The following is a 12,600-nucleotide window of genomic DNA, read 5'->3' as shown; positions in this document are numbered from 1 at the left end:
AAACCGTCTCTGACACGGTCGAGAAAAGAGGAAGGTCACATCTGTCACGAAATATTAATACCTAGGTAAGCCCCAAATATCCAAAATACTAGTATATTAATAACCAACAGTGCCCACCTGGGCAATGTGTTAATTAAAAATTAAAATGGTAGATCTGAATAACTGCCCTCGAGATAACCCGTGGACTATTTATGTTTATGTAATGATCAGGTGATGCTCAGTGAGCGATGGGGGTTTGATGATTATGTAATACTCCGGGGCGTGCTTAGTTTTACTCAGTGAGCAAAGAGCGGCAAGGGGTGAGTCCTAAAGCGGAAATTTTATTTCGAGGATCGTCGAGTCTGTTATTTTCAACATACAATATTGTACGGAGTATGTATGATATGTATGTTTGTACGGACAACATACATACCGATATCGCCTTATTCTGGTTAGTTCCGAGGTTCCGTGGAAGCTTTTTGCGACCGAGCTTCCCCCTACAATACATAATCCACAGATTGGCCCAAGAGGAAAAAGGAAATATAAAGTCAAAGACTAAAGTTGAAGTTAGTCACAATACACTGCATATTCTGCTTCACAATTCATCATGTCTTTACGATCAGGACCCTTGAATCATGAGAATTTCTTTATCTCTTTTCCGCATGACCGGGTTGTCCAGGTCACAATCAATAGACCGGACAAGCTAAATTGCATCGACAAAACTACAAGTCGAGAGATTGCCAAGATCTGGGACCAGTTTGATGAAGATGAAAGCTTATGGGTCGCCATAATCACCGGTGCCGGTCGAGCCTTCTGTACAGGAGCTGATCTAGGAGGTGGGTTTCTTCTCTTCTGCCACTAAAAATATCAAAGTCAAAGACTGACTCTGAAGTGAACAGAATGGAACGCTATGAACAAAGCTGGTGTCGTCAATGACATGTCCGCGCCAGGCCTGGCCGGATTACCTCGCCGGACCGGTAAGAAACCGATCATTGCCGCTGTAAACGGCATTTGCATGGGTGGAGGCTTTGAGATGGTGGCAAATTGCGATCTTATCTTAGCTTCATCCTCAGCCGTTTTCTCCCTTCCGGAAGTGAAGCGTGGAATCGTGCCAGTTGCCGGATGTTTGCCGCGATTGACCCGCACCATTGGGCTACAACGCACGATGGATCTCGTGCTCACAGGCAGGAACGTGAGCGCCGCCACATTACATGATTGGGGTCTGATCAGTCAAGTGGTGGATTCACCGGCCGATGTTGCCCGAGCAGCAGTCCAAGTTGCCGAGGTCATGTGCAAAAACAGTCCCGATTCCCTTATTGTTGGCCGTCTGGGTGTTCGGATGAGCTGGGAAGCTGGCAGTGTAGAGGATACTGTATCAGATCTGGCGGATCAATGGTATCCTCAGTTGGTTGGGGGTCCTAACTTTGCCGAAGGCATCCAGGCGTTTGTGGAGAAACGGTCACCAAGCTGGAAGAATTCGAAATTGTGAGAGTCCACTCACATTACCGTAACTCCGTAATCAGATTGGTGGCGCAACCAGTTTCCACCATCGGATGGCGGTGCCATGGTTGATGGTGGGACATGTACTTATCTGATTAAAATGCAACCTTGGAACGCGACGTAATTAATGTAATTTTTCTTTGAACTTTTCTTCGATGTTTGGGTGCAAAATAGAATGCACGTGTTCCACGTGGTAAGCAAGTAAGCACTCTAAACTAGGTAGAGGAAGAGGTGTGTGTGCATTCACCAGAATACCCAGGGAAATACATAGATCTATCTAATCTAGATGTCTGTTTCGTTGAAATCCGTATAATACCACTGCACACATCTTATATATCTCTAGTACCTACGGAGTACAACGGGGTGAATCCGCACGGATCTCGTACGTTTAGCAGCTTTTAGTGCTGGCCATGATACCTAGACGCACTGACCCAATCTAATTCATTAATATTTGTGTTTTCTTATTTCTTTTTTTGGCTTTTGTCGCGGTGGGACAATTCCACCATGTGTGCCAAGATATGCCAAGATCGGCTCACGTATTATATGCCTCAATCGGAGGCTTCAAACAGTTCTATCATCGGCTAACATTGCCTTAGGTGCATCTATCTGCAAAACCTATTATTCATGCAATCTGATTAGATTCTGTCTTTGGAATATCACATTCTGATCAATGCCCCAAGCGGGCTACCCACACATGGCCGACCTAAAAAAAAGTCTAATGAGGGAGAAAAAGAGGTCGACTACTTGATTATTACCCACTGAATTAACACTAGGACGTTGCCAAGACTCTTCTTACTGGTTCATTTTTCACTTCTTGGCTTGCATTAGTCTTCCATGATTGTACTAATCTACCGAGTTCGGTATTTTTTATTAAGCGCTGGATCTAGAGCACTGATAACCAGAGGTTAAATTTACTATAAGGACATGGATTCCCTTGGGCTCAGTGGCTTTTCTGAGTTCCATCAACCTACTTTTTATATTTTCAGATCTCCAAATCATCATGGGTATGCGGATCCTCTCCCGGCGGTCATCGACCCAGGAGTCTATTACTCAAGCCGATGTGCCCACTGATGGCGAAAAAAAGAGCGAAATGACCACCGAGGCCGGTGTTTTACCCAACAAGGAAGATCTTGAGGTTCCTACAGAAGATCTACAGCAGGGTGTCAAAAATGTCGAGGCTGTGACTTTGACCTGGACGAGGACCATGCTCATCGCGGTCTTTGTAAAGTAAGCCCTTGTCTTTTTACATTGACGGGGCGATCAACCCGTGCAAACCGACTTGTTCACTAACATGTATCGCCAATAGCATCTGGTTCTTGTACTTCGTCAATGCGATGCAATCCACGATCAACTACAGTTTGCTCAGCTATGTCACCAGTGACTTCGAGAGCCATTCCCTACTCAATGTCATCTATATTGTCGCAGACGCCATGACAGCCGCAGTGTATATCCCCACTGCCAAGGTTATGGACGTTTGGGGCCGTGCAGAAGGCTTCCTGGCCATGACCGTGTTTGCTACGCTCGGTCTGATTCTCATGGCTGTGTGCAACAACCTTCCCACGTTCTGCGCTGCCTACGTCTTCTACAGCATTGGATTTGGAGGTATGACATACTGTGTGGATGTCATCACCGCCGATATTTCCAAGCTCAAGAATCGAGGTTTGGCTTACGCTTTCACCTCCTCGCCATACATCATCACAGCGTTCGCTGGCCCCAAGGCTGCGGAGGGCTTCTACGAGGACATTAGCTGGAGATGGGCCTTTGGTGCCTTCTCCATAATCTTCCCCATTGTTGCCTCCCCTCTTTACTTCATCCTGAAGGCCAACCTGAAGAAGGCCGAGAAGAATGGTCTCGTTGTCAAAGAGCCTAGCGGCCGGACTTTCCTCCAAAGCATTTGGTACTATACCAAGGAGTTTGACTGTGAGTAAAAAGCTTTCCAAAGCGTTTGCCCTTGCAAAATACTAACTTGCACAGTGTTTGGTGTTTTGGTGTTCTCTATCGGCCTTACGATCTTCCTCCTTCCTTTCAGCATTTCTACTTACGCTCCTAACGGCTGGGCATCAGGCTACATCATTGCGATGATCGTGCTCGGATTTGTTATGCTTGGCGTCTTCCTCATTTGGGAGTTCCGCTTTGCTCCCACCCCGATGTTCAACTTCAGTCTATTGACTGATCGAACTATCATTGGTGCATGCTTGCTCGACGCGACATACCAGCTCTCTTACTACTGCTGGAACAACTACTATACATCCTTTTTGCAGGTAGTCAATAACCTCAGCATCTCCGAGGCTGGTTACGTTAGCAACACTTTCGACGTTGTCTCCGGCTTCCTTTTGCTTGGAGTCGGTTACATCATTCGCAGGACTGGCCGCTTCAAGTGGACTCTCTACATTGCGGTTCCGCTGTACATCTTTGCCCAGGGATTGATGATTCACTTCCGCCGTCCCAACCAATCCGTTGGTTATCTTGTTATGTGCCAGATTTTCATCTCTATTGGTGGATCTGTCTTCATCATTGTTGAGCAGCTTGCTATCTTGGCTGCCGCCGACCACCAGCACGTCGCAACTGTCCTTGCTCTGCTGAACGTCGTGGGTACTGTCGGCAATGCTGCTGGTTCTACCATTTGTGCCGCAATCTGGACCAACACTTTCCACAAGGCCCTTGAGACGAGGCTTCCACAGTCTGTAATGGGAGAGATCGATTTAATTTATGAAGATCTTGCCCAGCAGATATCCTACCCCGTTGGATCTGCCGCGAGACTGGCTATTCAGGAAGCTTATGCCTATTCTCAGACAAGAATGCTTGCTGTTGGCACCGGTCTCATGGGTCTCTGCATCTTCTGGTCCCTCATGATCCGCGACATCGACCTGAAGAAGGTTGCTCAAGTCAAGGGTACCGTCTTCTAAGGTGTTTGCCTTCGCATTTGAAGATAATTTTCGACAACAACATTGTTTATGACCCATTTCCTATTATATCCAAAATACGACTAGCTGCCTGCCCTCGGGCGGTTATCGACCGGCTTTGCTTTTTGTAACTTAGTGAATTTTTAAATAACGATCTGAATGCGGAATGTTATGACTATCCGAACCAATTTTTCTATTCTTGTAATCTGTAAAGCCCTCTTGGAAACGACCTTTTGAGGCATGTTAATAACATATGCTGCGACGCATCATCGGATGTTTATTCCACTCTTGGCATTATACGCCAAGAATCGCAGGAGCCTACGCCGAGTTTTCAGCGACCCGTGGACCTGCAGCTCGCTTAGTGTTTGTTTTCGTTTACCGAAAGAACAGCGGTATGGTATGTAGTAATGTATTTTGTATTTTGGTACTTTAAATAAGTTACAAAACATACCGCTAGTAAGTATGTACGTAATATATGTATCTAAAAATCTGTGTCCATTTTCTTTAACTAAATAATACATAGTTAACTACACATCACTAGTTATGGTCTGTACCTACCTTAATAGTTTCCGGAGTAAAAAGCCGAGTGTCATCTGAACAGATCCACGTTTGACTAGAGCTCATCCACTCTAAGGTGGAACCAGGAACCAAAAAGATCTGATAACTTTTTTTTCCAGTTGCGCCTTTGCCGTCTTTGCATCCCTCTACTCTCGGAGCAGAAGGAGACTCGAAAATTATAAGTTATGTAAGTGATTTTGACAAGTCTCCCGGAACTTTTTACGAGTCTCCCCGAGCTGAAACCCGATGGCATCCCAGTAAACCCCCTTCCTTTCGGCTCAAACCGGCCTGGTCACATATAGCTGAAGATTTCGATCCACATCGTTTCAATTAGCATAGCGATAATAACCTGGCAGCTGGGTTCGGACTCCGGACTGATTGATCTCCCAGGAACATTTCCTCCTATGGCAATACAAGCCGAGCTTCTACCACATTGCTGAGTGGGTATGGCCGCGTGCCTCGGGCTAGTCGGATGCTTCTCGGTTTCCTTTCTGTAAACGTTCCGAATGGTAACTATCGAATCTGATAATTTGTCTGATTATCTGATTAGATTGATCTACTTGTCTGGGTTCTTCTAGCGTACTGTGGCGCTTTTATCTGATCCGAAGGCCCTTCGGTGGATATTCAGACACATGGCCCGCCAAATGGTAGCACATGGTCCCCTGTGGATGTCCGGACTTTGCCGACTTAATCTAATAACACCTCTGCACTATATCCATTACGTACTTCAAAAAGGAGCAACCTGGTAGCATGGGTTCGACTGCCTGGTAAAAAGAATGAAGCCTTGTTGGATGACCTATCGGATGATTCTTGCCCCTGAGCCTGAATCCCATTGAACGTCAGGTAGCAGTTTCTATAATCCCTAGTGGATAGTTATGTGACATGTCTTGATAAAGACTTGGGATTCAAGCCGGGTAGTTGGCTTGGAAGGCATCAGGAACAGGTATAGTTCTCTAGCGATATACCTCCACAGTTCGAGCCCTCTTAAGCACTTGTAGTTATCACTCTCTTTTACCTGGAATGTATCTCTAGCGACGCCTCGCTCGCAACAACGCCCGTAATGAGGAATGAAGACGCTATATAAACGATAGAACAGTAGAGGGCACTGAGATATATATTTGTCTCATAGGAGAGAACGGAGGAGAGGCATTGATGATATTTATGCTGGGCATATCTTACTATTGATATTGTTTTCTCTCTACCTTGCCTGGAAGCAATCCCCAATGACCTAATTATGTACCACGCAGTTGTTGCACGTGACCGCAAAGCCCTCAAATGCTTGGCCTCATTGTTGAGAGGGCGTATATCCAGCCACCATAGCAGGCTATGAGACATGATCCAAGCTTTTTCATGAAGGATAATCATGTGTGCAGTGCAAATTGCTACCGTTTCCCTATTGTGACTTCTAAATCTGTAGTGTTTGATATGCTGCTATGGGACCCGGACGCGAAGCATGATCGCCATGGCGATGTTGGGCAAATAATCGTAAGCTCAATAGCGAGAAATTATAATCAGTTCTCTGCCCCAAATCAGAGTGCTTCTATCGTTGTTATACATCTGTCGCTTCTTACTTCTCTTTACTCTAGGCTTCTGTCTCTTCTGTCTCTTCTTTCACTTTTCTGCTTCACAGTCTATCCAGACACAGAGCATTTTACAATTTTGTTGCGACACTAATTGATCTCAATAAAAACTTTCCGACTTCATCGAGTGCGTGTCCTTTTGTGCTAGTGCTTCCTCCACTACGTGCTTTGTCTTCTATTTGGCTCTTCGCTTTCAAGATTAACCAAGTCTCCTCTTAATAAGATTACCTTCAGGCCAAATTTTGTAAACAGTCCCATCAAATGTCTCTTTCGTCTCTCATCGTCTCTCGTCGTTTACCGTCTCGTTTGAGATCAACCAATATGGCCCCTCCGCCCTCCTGCATCGCCGCCCGAGAGGGTGACGTATATGCCGACTTAATAATGATTAAGATGCATCTTTCCATGACTGAGACAACTATCAAAGAATTCCATGACACCTTGTGCAGGAAGTCCATGCAGGATATTCCATGGATCCATGCGCAGTTTGATTACCTTAATCCATTCTTTATTTTGTCGGAAGAACCCACTGAAAGCCTCATCAATCCATGTGTGGAATATGGAAGTTTGGCCCACAAGATGCAAGCTTTACAAGGCCAGATGGGCTAGACTCTCTGGTTACTCTACCTAATCACAGGTAGGGGAAGGAGGATGTGATGATGGCGAGTCTTGTGCCTAGAGGAGACAGTATGCAGATGTCCTACAAGATGAATGTAATAAGATGAATACATATGTAAGGTATGTAATAATCTCAAGTTGGCAATATAACATACGGAAGTAATTGATGCCTAAAGCCGCCTAGTAGACACGTAGATGCCTCAGGTTCCTTCCCTTTTTGGGTGATGAGTGTTACGAGCCAAGCCTTTGAATGAAAGAGTGCATTAAACGAGAAAAGCAAAGATGGGAAGAAAAGAAGAAGAGAAGAAAGATGCAGGGAGAGATCCAGAGGGGTTGATATAGTGCTGGATCTCTGCAAACATAGGAACAATGCAAACATCAGACCCTTTCCCAAATAGGCTTAGTAGGCATGCCCAATTAGGCATAGTAGCACTTCATCAAACAAAGGAAGAAAGCAAACAAAGAACGATCTTGACATGTGATGAAGCATGTGATAATTGTCGATCGTGACAATGGGCACCGTTTGCACTTTCCCCGTTTGTCTTCAGCCACTGGGAAGGTATAAATACCCCCTTCCCCCATTTCTCTCTCCTTTTTTTTTCTTCCTTCTTCAACACCCTGGGTCCACATTGCACATCGTGGTTCCTGACTCCAGGTAAGTGATGCGGTCCAGGTTAGTCTGCCAATAGACTGGGGCTTCGGCTCTAGTCTAGACACGAAGCATGTCGACTTGTTCCCCTCGCGACCTCTGCGGATACAGACTGTAATATCCTGGAGTCTCCGCTTCCTGTGAGCTCAAAACCTTTCTCCTGACTCCGGGCAAGTGCCGCGGTCCAGGTTAGTCTGCCAATAGACTGGGGCTTCGGCTCTAGTCTAGACACGAAGCATGTCGACTTGTTCCCCTCGCGACCTCTGCGGATACAGACTGTAATATCCTGGAGTCTCCGCTTCCTGTGAGCTCAAAACCTTTCTCCTGACTCCGGGCAAGTGCCGCGGTCCAGGTTAGTCTGCCAATAGACTGGGGCTTCGGCTCTAGTCTAGACACGAAGCATGTCGACTTGTTCCCCTCGCGACCTCTGTGGATACAGACTGTAATTTCCTGGAGTCTCCACTTCCTGTGAGCTCAAAACCGTGCTCTTTGAGCCAATTTTTGGAACCTATCTTACAGAGACAGCGCTCTGTTGCCTGAGGAATTCTCTGAGGGCATTCTCTTTTCTTGAAGGTTCCTTCTTTCACAGTCCGTTTGTGACTGCTGCATTCAGTGCTTGATGCTTTGTGGGCTCTGTCTATTCTCATTCATGTCAAACTATTATCATTCACTCCTGTCCCCTCCTTCTCCCCCTCCCCCTGTCACGATTGACAATCATCACATGCTTTGACACATGCTTTGTCACATGTCAAGATCGTTCTTCCGTTGTTTGCTTGCGTTCTTTGTTTGTATATCAACCCCTCTGGATTCTCTTTCTGCGTCTTTCTCTCTTCTCCCCATCTTTGCTTTTCTAGTTTAATGCACTCTTTCAATCAAAGTCTTGGCTCGTAACACCTCTCCCTTCCCCTTCTCTTTCTCTTTCTCTTTATTTCAAGGGTTGTAGATGTTCTTACCAGTAACAATACACATTCACTCATGTAAATCTGAATCATATTGACCCCTACCAGTGGACTCATGGTACATGAACCTGTACAACCTTCCAAGGTTGACTAAACTTGTTCTTGGTTAATGCAAACAAGTATTCCACCATGAACTAAGGCTACAGTGAGCTAGAGATAATCCTTTGGTATATCATATATTCAATGGAGGATCAAGGATGATGATTTCGGAACGGCCTCCATAGCAACTGCGACAACCTACCTACACTGGCTCGAATCAACCTGTTCCGAGAAGAAGTGGGCTTGCCTTTGATCGAAAACATTCCTAATGCCTTGCGACTTGCGAGGCCGGTCGATATTGCCCTCAGTGATGTTACCCCTGTGAGGATTTCGGAGCTCAAGTATGTCATCGGGTGGCATAAAAGGGCCCACTTCTATCTTGAGGTCGAAGCAGCCAGATGCAAGGATATCTTGCTTAATCGGCGGCAGGTTCTTCTAGAGAAGGTAGGTATTGATATATCTACTTTTTTTGAAGATTGTATAACTGACATACTTTCTCATAAGCCCGATCACGGCGTTGTATCACATCCTCCTTCCGGTAATACAGGCAACCAAATTCATAAAGACGACTGTGACAGACTGGCTACAAAAAGCCTACTTAAGGAGAATGAGAGCCCATCTAGTATATCAGTCATCACTATCAACCAGAGGGAGCGGAAGAACCACAAAAGGAAGAGCAAGGTAGTTGCAAATGGAGCGCTGTCGCAGGTCTCTTCTGGCTCAGCTGAAGGTGATGATTCGGTCAAAGAACCTACGAAGGACCTTATCTCGCCAAACTTATTGCCGGTTCCAACCATCTCTACTGAGTCGGGCAGCTCTTCCCACTCTCCCATACTTAGAGCTCGACCTATCAACTCCAGGGAGAGAGATCTTCTCGACTCCCTATATGAGATGCTTGTCGAATGTGCAAACCGCACTGATAGCCGGGCCCTTCGAGCTGTCAAGTCTAAAGCCCCCACGCTGTGTTCTAACGGCGAGACTCTTGTGGGACAGGCAAACCAGCGCCGGCGAGAGAGAGAGAGCCGACTTTCCATCACAATTCCCTCACTTTCACTTCACTCTCTCAGTCTGGAGGTATCGTCGCCTCGCCCTTCTTTTGAGACACCAAAGAATAGGATTGAGGATGAAGAACGGCCACCATCTGCTCCTCCTGCCCTTCTCCACCCACAGCCCAAAACTTCCACATACTCGGACTCAACATTTACAAACCCGTGGAACCGACCTGCGTCAGCGTCCAGCAATTTGCCGCGCAAGCAGACTATCCGAACTGTGTCATCCTAGGACTCCAGTTCGAGATAATCGCCGCACATAATACAATCAAGCGATGGGTCATTACTTTTGGCCGGCTACCTACAATTGTCCGGCAACTTGCCACACACGCAAATCATCCAGGAAGTATCCTACGTCTTGCTTTACGAAGGGGGATCTATGACCAAGCAGTCTACTCGCAGCATGGCGGATACAGCATGTGTGGGTTGGACCACGCATGTGCGACGAACCAAGGTAGAACCGATGTTTGTGCTACAATCTTCACTACACAGACCCTTCCAGTGCATGGAATACCTGTGTGGTGTGACGGATGGGGTATGGTGAGAAAATTACAATCATCTCAATTATTTTTTGCTTTTCAATCAGATCTCGATCAGTTTCTGATCACCTTTATATGAGTTTTGCTGTATTGCGTAAGAATTCTGGCATTACTTTCAGATAGCCGCTACTTTTCACTCAAACAGACAATCCAGGAGGCTGATCTAGGGTAAATTTAGTCATATTAATCCTGGTGTTGTGGCGTGTTATGCCACCATGATAGCAACATTCCTCACTGCTATCTCTCATTTGTGAGTGGGGTGGTGAGAAAGAAAAAAGAGACTGAGAACAAGATCTAGCTGGGCTAGATATTAGGTTGGGTGTCAAATCAATCACGAATTAATGCGAAATCGACACTAAAACAACAAATAGTGGGAATGAATATAAAATACGTAGTCACAGACGGACTTGGGTATAGGTAGAAAAATGGCTATATCCACGGAGCAGGGAAATCCATGTAATAAGTGATGTGATTGAAGCACAGCCGCTGCGTGGTTCAAGTATCCAGTGTTATTCATGAAATCATAAACTTTCCATTTTGGTATCCATATCATAAAACGCAAAGGCGCCGACCATCTCTCTATACATATAGCAAGCCCATTTACCATTCTTTCGGGTAAAGAAAGCTTACTGCTTGTCGGGGAAGCCGAAGTTGACACCGAACGGAGGGTAGACAAAGCGCTGAACCTTGCCCTCAGCCTGGAGGCCATCGCTGTACTTGCGAAGGGAAGCCAGATCCTCAGCGTCCAAGTGGATCAAGTCGGTACGGTTGGCCTCAATGCGGGCAGGGGTGACGGACTTGGCCAGGACTGAAGAGCCACGGGCGACTAGGAGGATAACCAGTCAGTACAATTTATCTCGTATAGGGTGCAAATTCTGAGGAATACTTACTGTGCCAGCTGAGCAGAACAGTAGCCGGAGTAACTCCGCGCTTCTCGGCAACGGCCACGATAGGCTCAGCAGTGAATAGCGGGCTGCCGGTACTGCCCAGAGGGCTGTAAGCGGTGATGTGAATGCCAGCCTTGTTGCAGAAGTCGACAATCTCCTGCTGGGGGAGCAAGGGGTGGTTCTCGATCTGGTTGGCAGCGGGGACAATGGTGGCGTGGGGCATAAGTTCTTCGAGGAACTGGAGACTGTAGTTGGAAACACCGATGGCCTTGACCTTGCCGGTGCCAACAAGCTTCTCCATGCTCTTCCAAGTAGTGACGTGAGAGTGGCTGTGGTCAATGTCCCGCGAGCCATCAGCGAGCTTGGGGAAGATGTTGTGGTTTCCTATGGTAAAACTAGTCAGCGCCTCGAATCTGCATATTTGAAGAAACTCAACTCACCCTTGGGGTTCATTGCCAGGGGCCAGTGCATCAGATAGAGGTCGACATAGTCGAGTCCGAGATCTGTCAGACTCTGCTGAAGGCCCTCCTCAACACGGGCGTGGTAAGAGCACCACAGCTTAGTAGTCACGAAGAGATCCTCGCGCTTGACAATGCCGGCGTCAATTGCCTGCTTGATACCCTGACCAACTTCGTTCTCATTTCCGTAGCAAAGAGCAGCGTCAATGTGACGGTATCCCACCTTGATGGCGTGGAATACAGCGCGCTCAACCTCGCCGGGCTTCGATTGCCATGTTCCCAGGCCGAGTGCGGGGATCTCCGCGCCGGTGTTGAGCTTCAAACGGGTATCATAAGCAGCCATTTTGAATTTATAGGGTATCAAGAGACAAAGAAGATTATTTACAATATAGAATAAGGAATATAAACAAATTGAAGTTCAAATAGTATTTAAGAGAAGAAAGGCGTGGGGGGTAAGTTTACTAAGAGGAACAACACCCCGCGGTTATCGGGGTTAGGTATCCCGTAGGCCGAGTCAGGAATCAGGTCTTTTTTTCCATCAATCACCTCATCGTCTTCTAAGAGATTCGATATTCTCTCATTATTTCCTCCAAGGGGCATATTATCTTCATCAATCTCATCAATCTCATCGACCTAAAAAAGAATAAAGATCCCCCCGCCACAATAACCGTCACACCAAAATCCAGATGATAAAAATTAGCGGAAACCGTCTTCCAGTTCGACTAATTTCTCTCCACTTAACATCAAAGTCACTTCACATGGTTGGCTTATGATCGTGGGGTCGTGGTGGCTGCCAATCATCGTCGTCCTTTTGGAGAGCAACCCAGATCTTCATCGATACGGAAGCCAGAATCCGTGATGTTTCATAATTTTTCGTCCCGCACA

General features: G+C 46.5%; 5 protein-coding genes across 5 annotated transcripts; 4 read left to right on the top strand and 1 right to left on the bottom strand.

The window, feature by feature from the left end:
• Positions 1-586: 586 nt before the first annotated feature.
• sidH (enoyl-CoA hydratase/isomerase family protein) lies at positions 587-1,468 on the top strand (the record flags this gene model as incomplete). Its single annotated transcript, XM_057218949.1, has 2 exons — positions 587-815; positions 879-1,468. The coding sequence occupies 2 exons, from the start codon at positions 587-589 to the stop codon at positions 1,466-1,468; spliced, it is 819 nt and encodes a 272-aa protein (XP_057073040.1).
• Positions 1,469-2,479: 1,011 nt separating this feature from the next.
• N7516_006228 (uncharacterized protein) lies at positions 2,480-4,385 on the top strand (the record flags this gene model as incomplete). The annotated part of the gene is made up of 3 exons (XM_057218948.1): positions 2,480-2,706; positions 2,786-3,399; positions 3,454-4,385. The coding sequence occupies 3 exons, from the start codon at positions 2,480-2,482 to the stop codon at positions 4,383-4,385; spliced, it is 1,773 nt and encodes a 590-aa protein (XP_057073039.1).
• Positions 4,386-6,841: 2,456 nt separating this feature from the next.
• N7516_006227 (uncharacterized protein) lies at positions 6,842-7,126 on the top strand (the record flags this gene model as incomplete). Its single annotated transcript, XM_057218947.1, has 1 exon — positions 6,842-7,126. The coding sequence occupies one exon, from the start codon at positions 6,842-6,844 to the stop codon at positions 7,124-7,126; it is 285 nt and encodes a 94-aa protein (XP_057073038.1).
• Positions 7,127-9,673: 2,547 nt separating this feature from the next.
• Positions 9,674-10,063, top strand: N7516_006226 (uncharacterized protein; the record flags this gene model as incomplete). Its single annotated transcript, XM_057218946.1, has 1 exon — positions 9,674-10,063. One exon carries the CDS (start codon positions 9,674-9,676, stop codon positions 10,061-10,063), a length of 390 nt encoding a protein of 129 aa, XP_057073037.1.
• A 933-nt stretch (positions 10,064-10,996) lies between these two features.
• N7516_006225 (putative glycerol dehydrogenase) lies at positions 10,997-12,058 on the bottom strand (the record flags this gene model as incomplete). The annotated part of the gene is made up of 3 exons (XM_057218945.1): positions 10,997-11,196; positions 11,261-11,641; positions 11,698-12,058. The coding sequence occupies 3 exons, from the start codon at positions 12,056-12,058 to the stop codon at positions 10,997-10,999; spliced, it is 942 nt and encodes a 313-aa protein (XP_057073036.1).
• Between the last annotated feature and the right edge of the window lie 542 nt (positions 12,059-12,600).

The sequence above is a fragment of the Penicillium verrucosum genome (assembly GCF_028828655.1).
Source record: "Penicillium verrucosum strain IBT 35672 chromosome Unknown utg000002l_segment0_segment0, whole genome shotgun sequence".
NCBI classification, from domain to species: domain Eukaryota; kingdom Fungi; phylum Ascomycota; class Eurotiomycetes; order Eurotiales; family Aspergillaceae; genus Penicillium; species Penicillium verrucosum.
The sequence above is the reverse complement of the archived record's forward strand: the minus strand, read 5'-3'. Positions and strand labels throughout refer to the sequence as shown.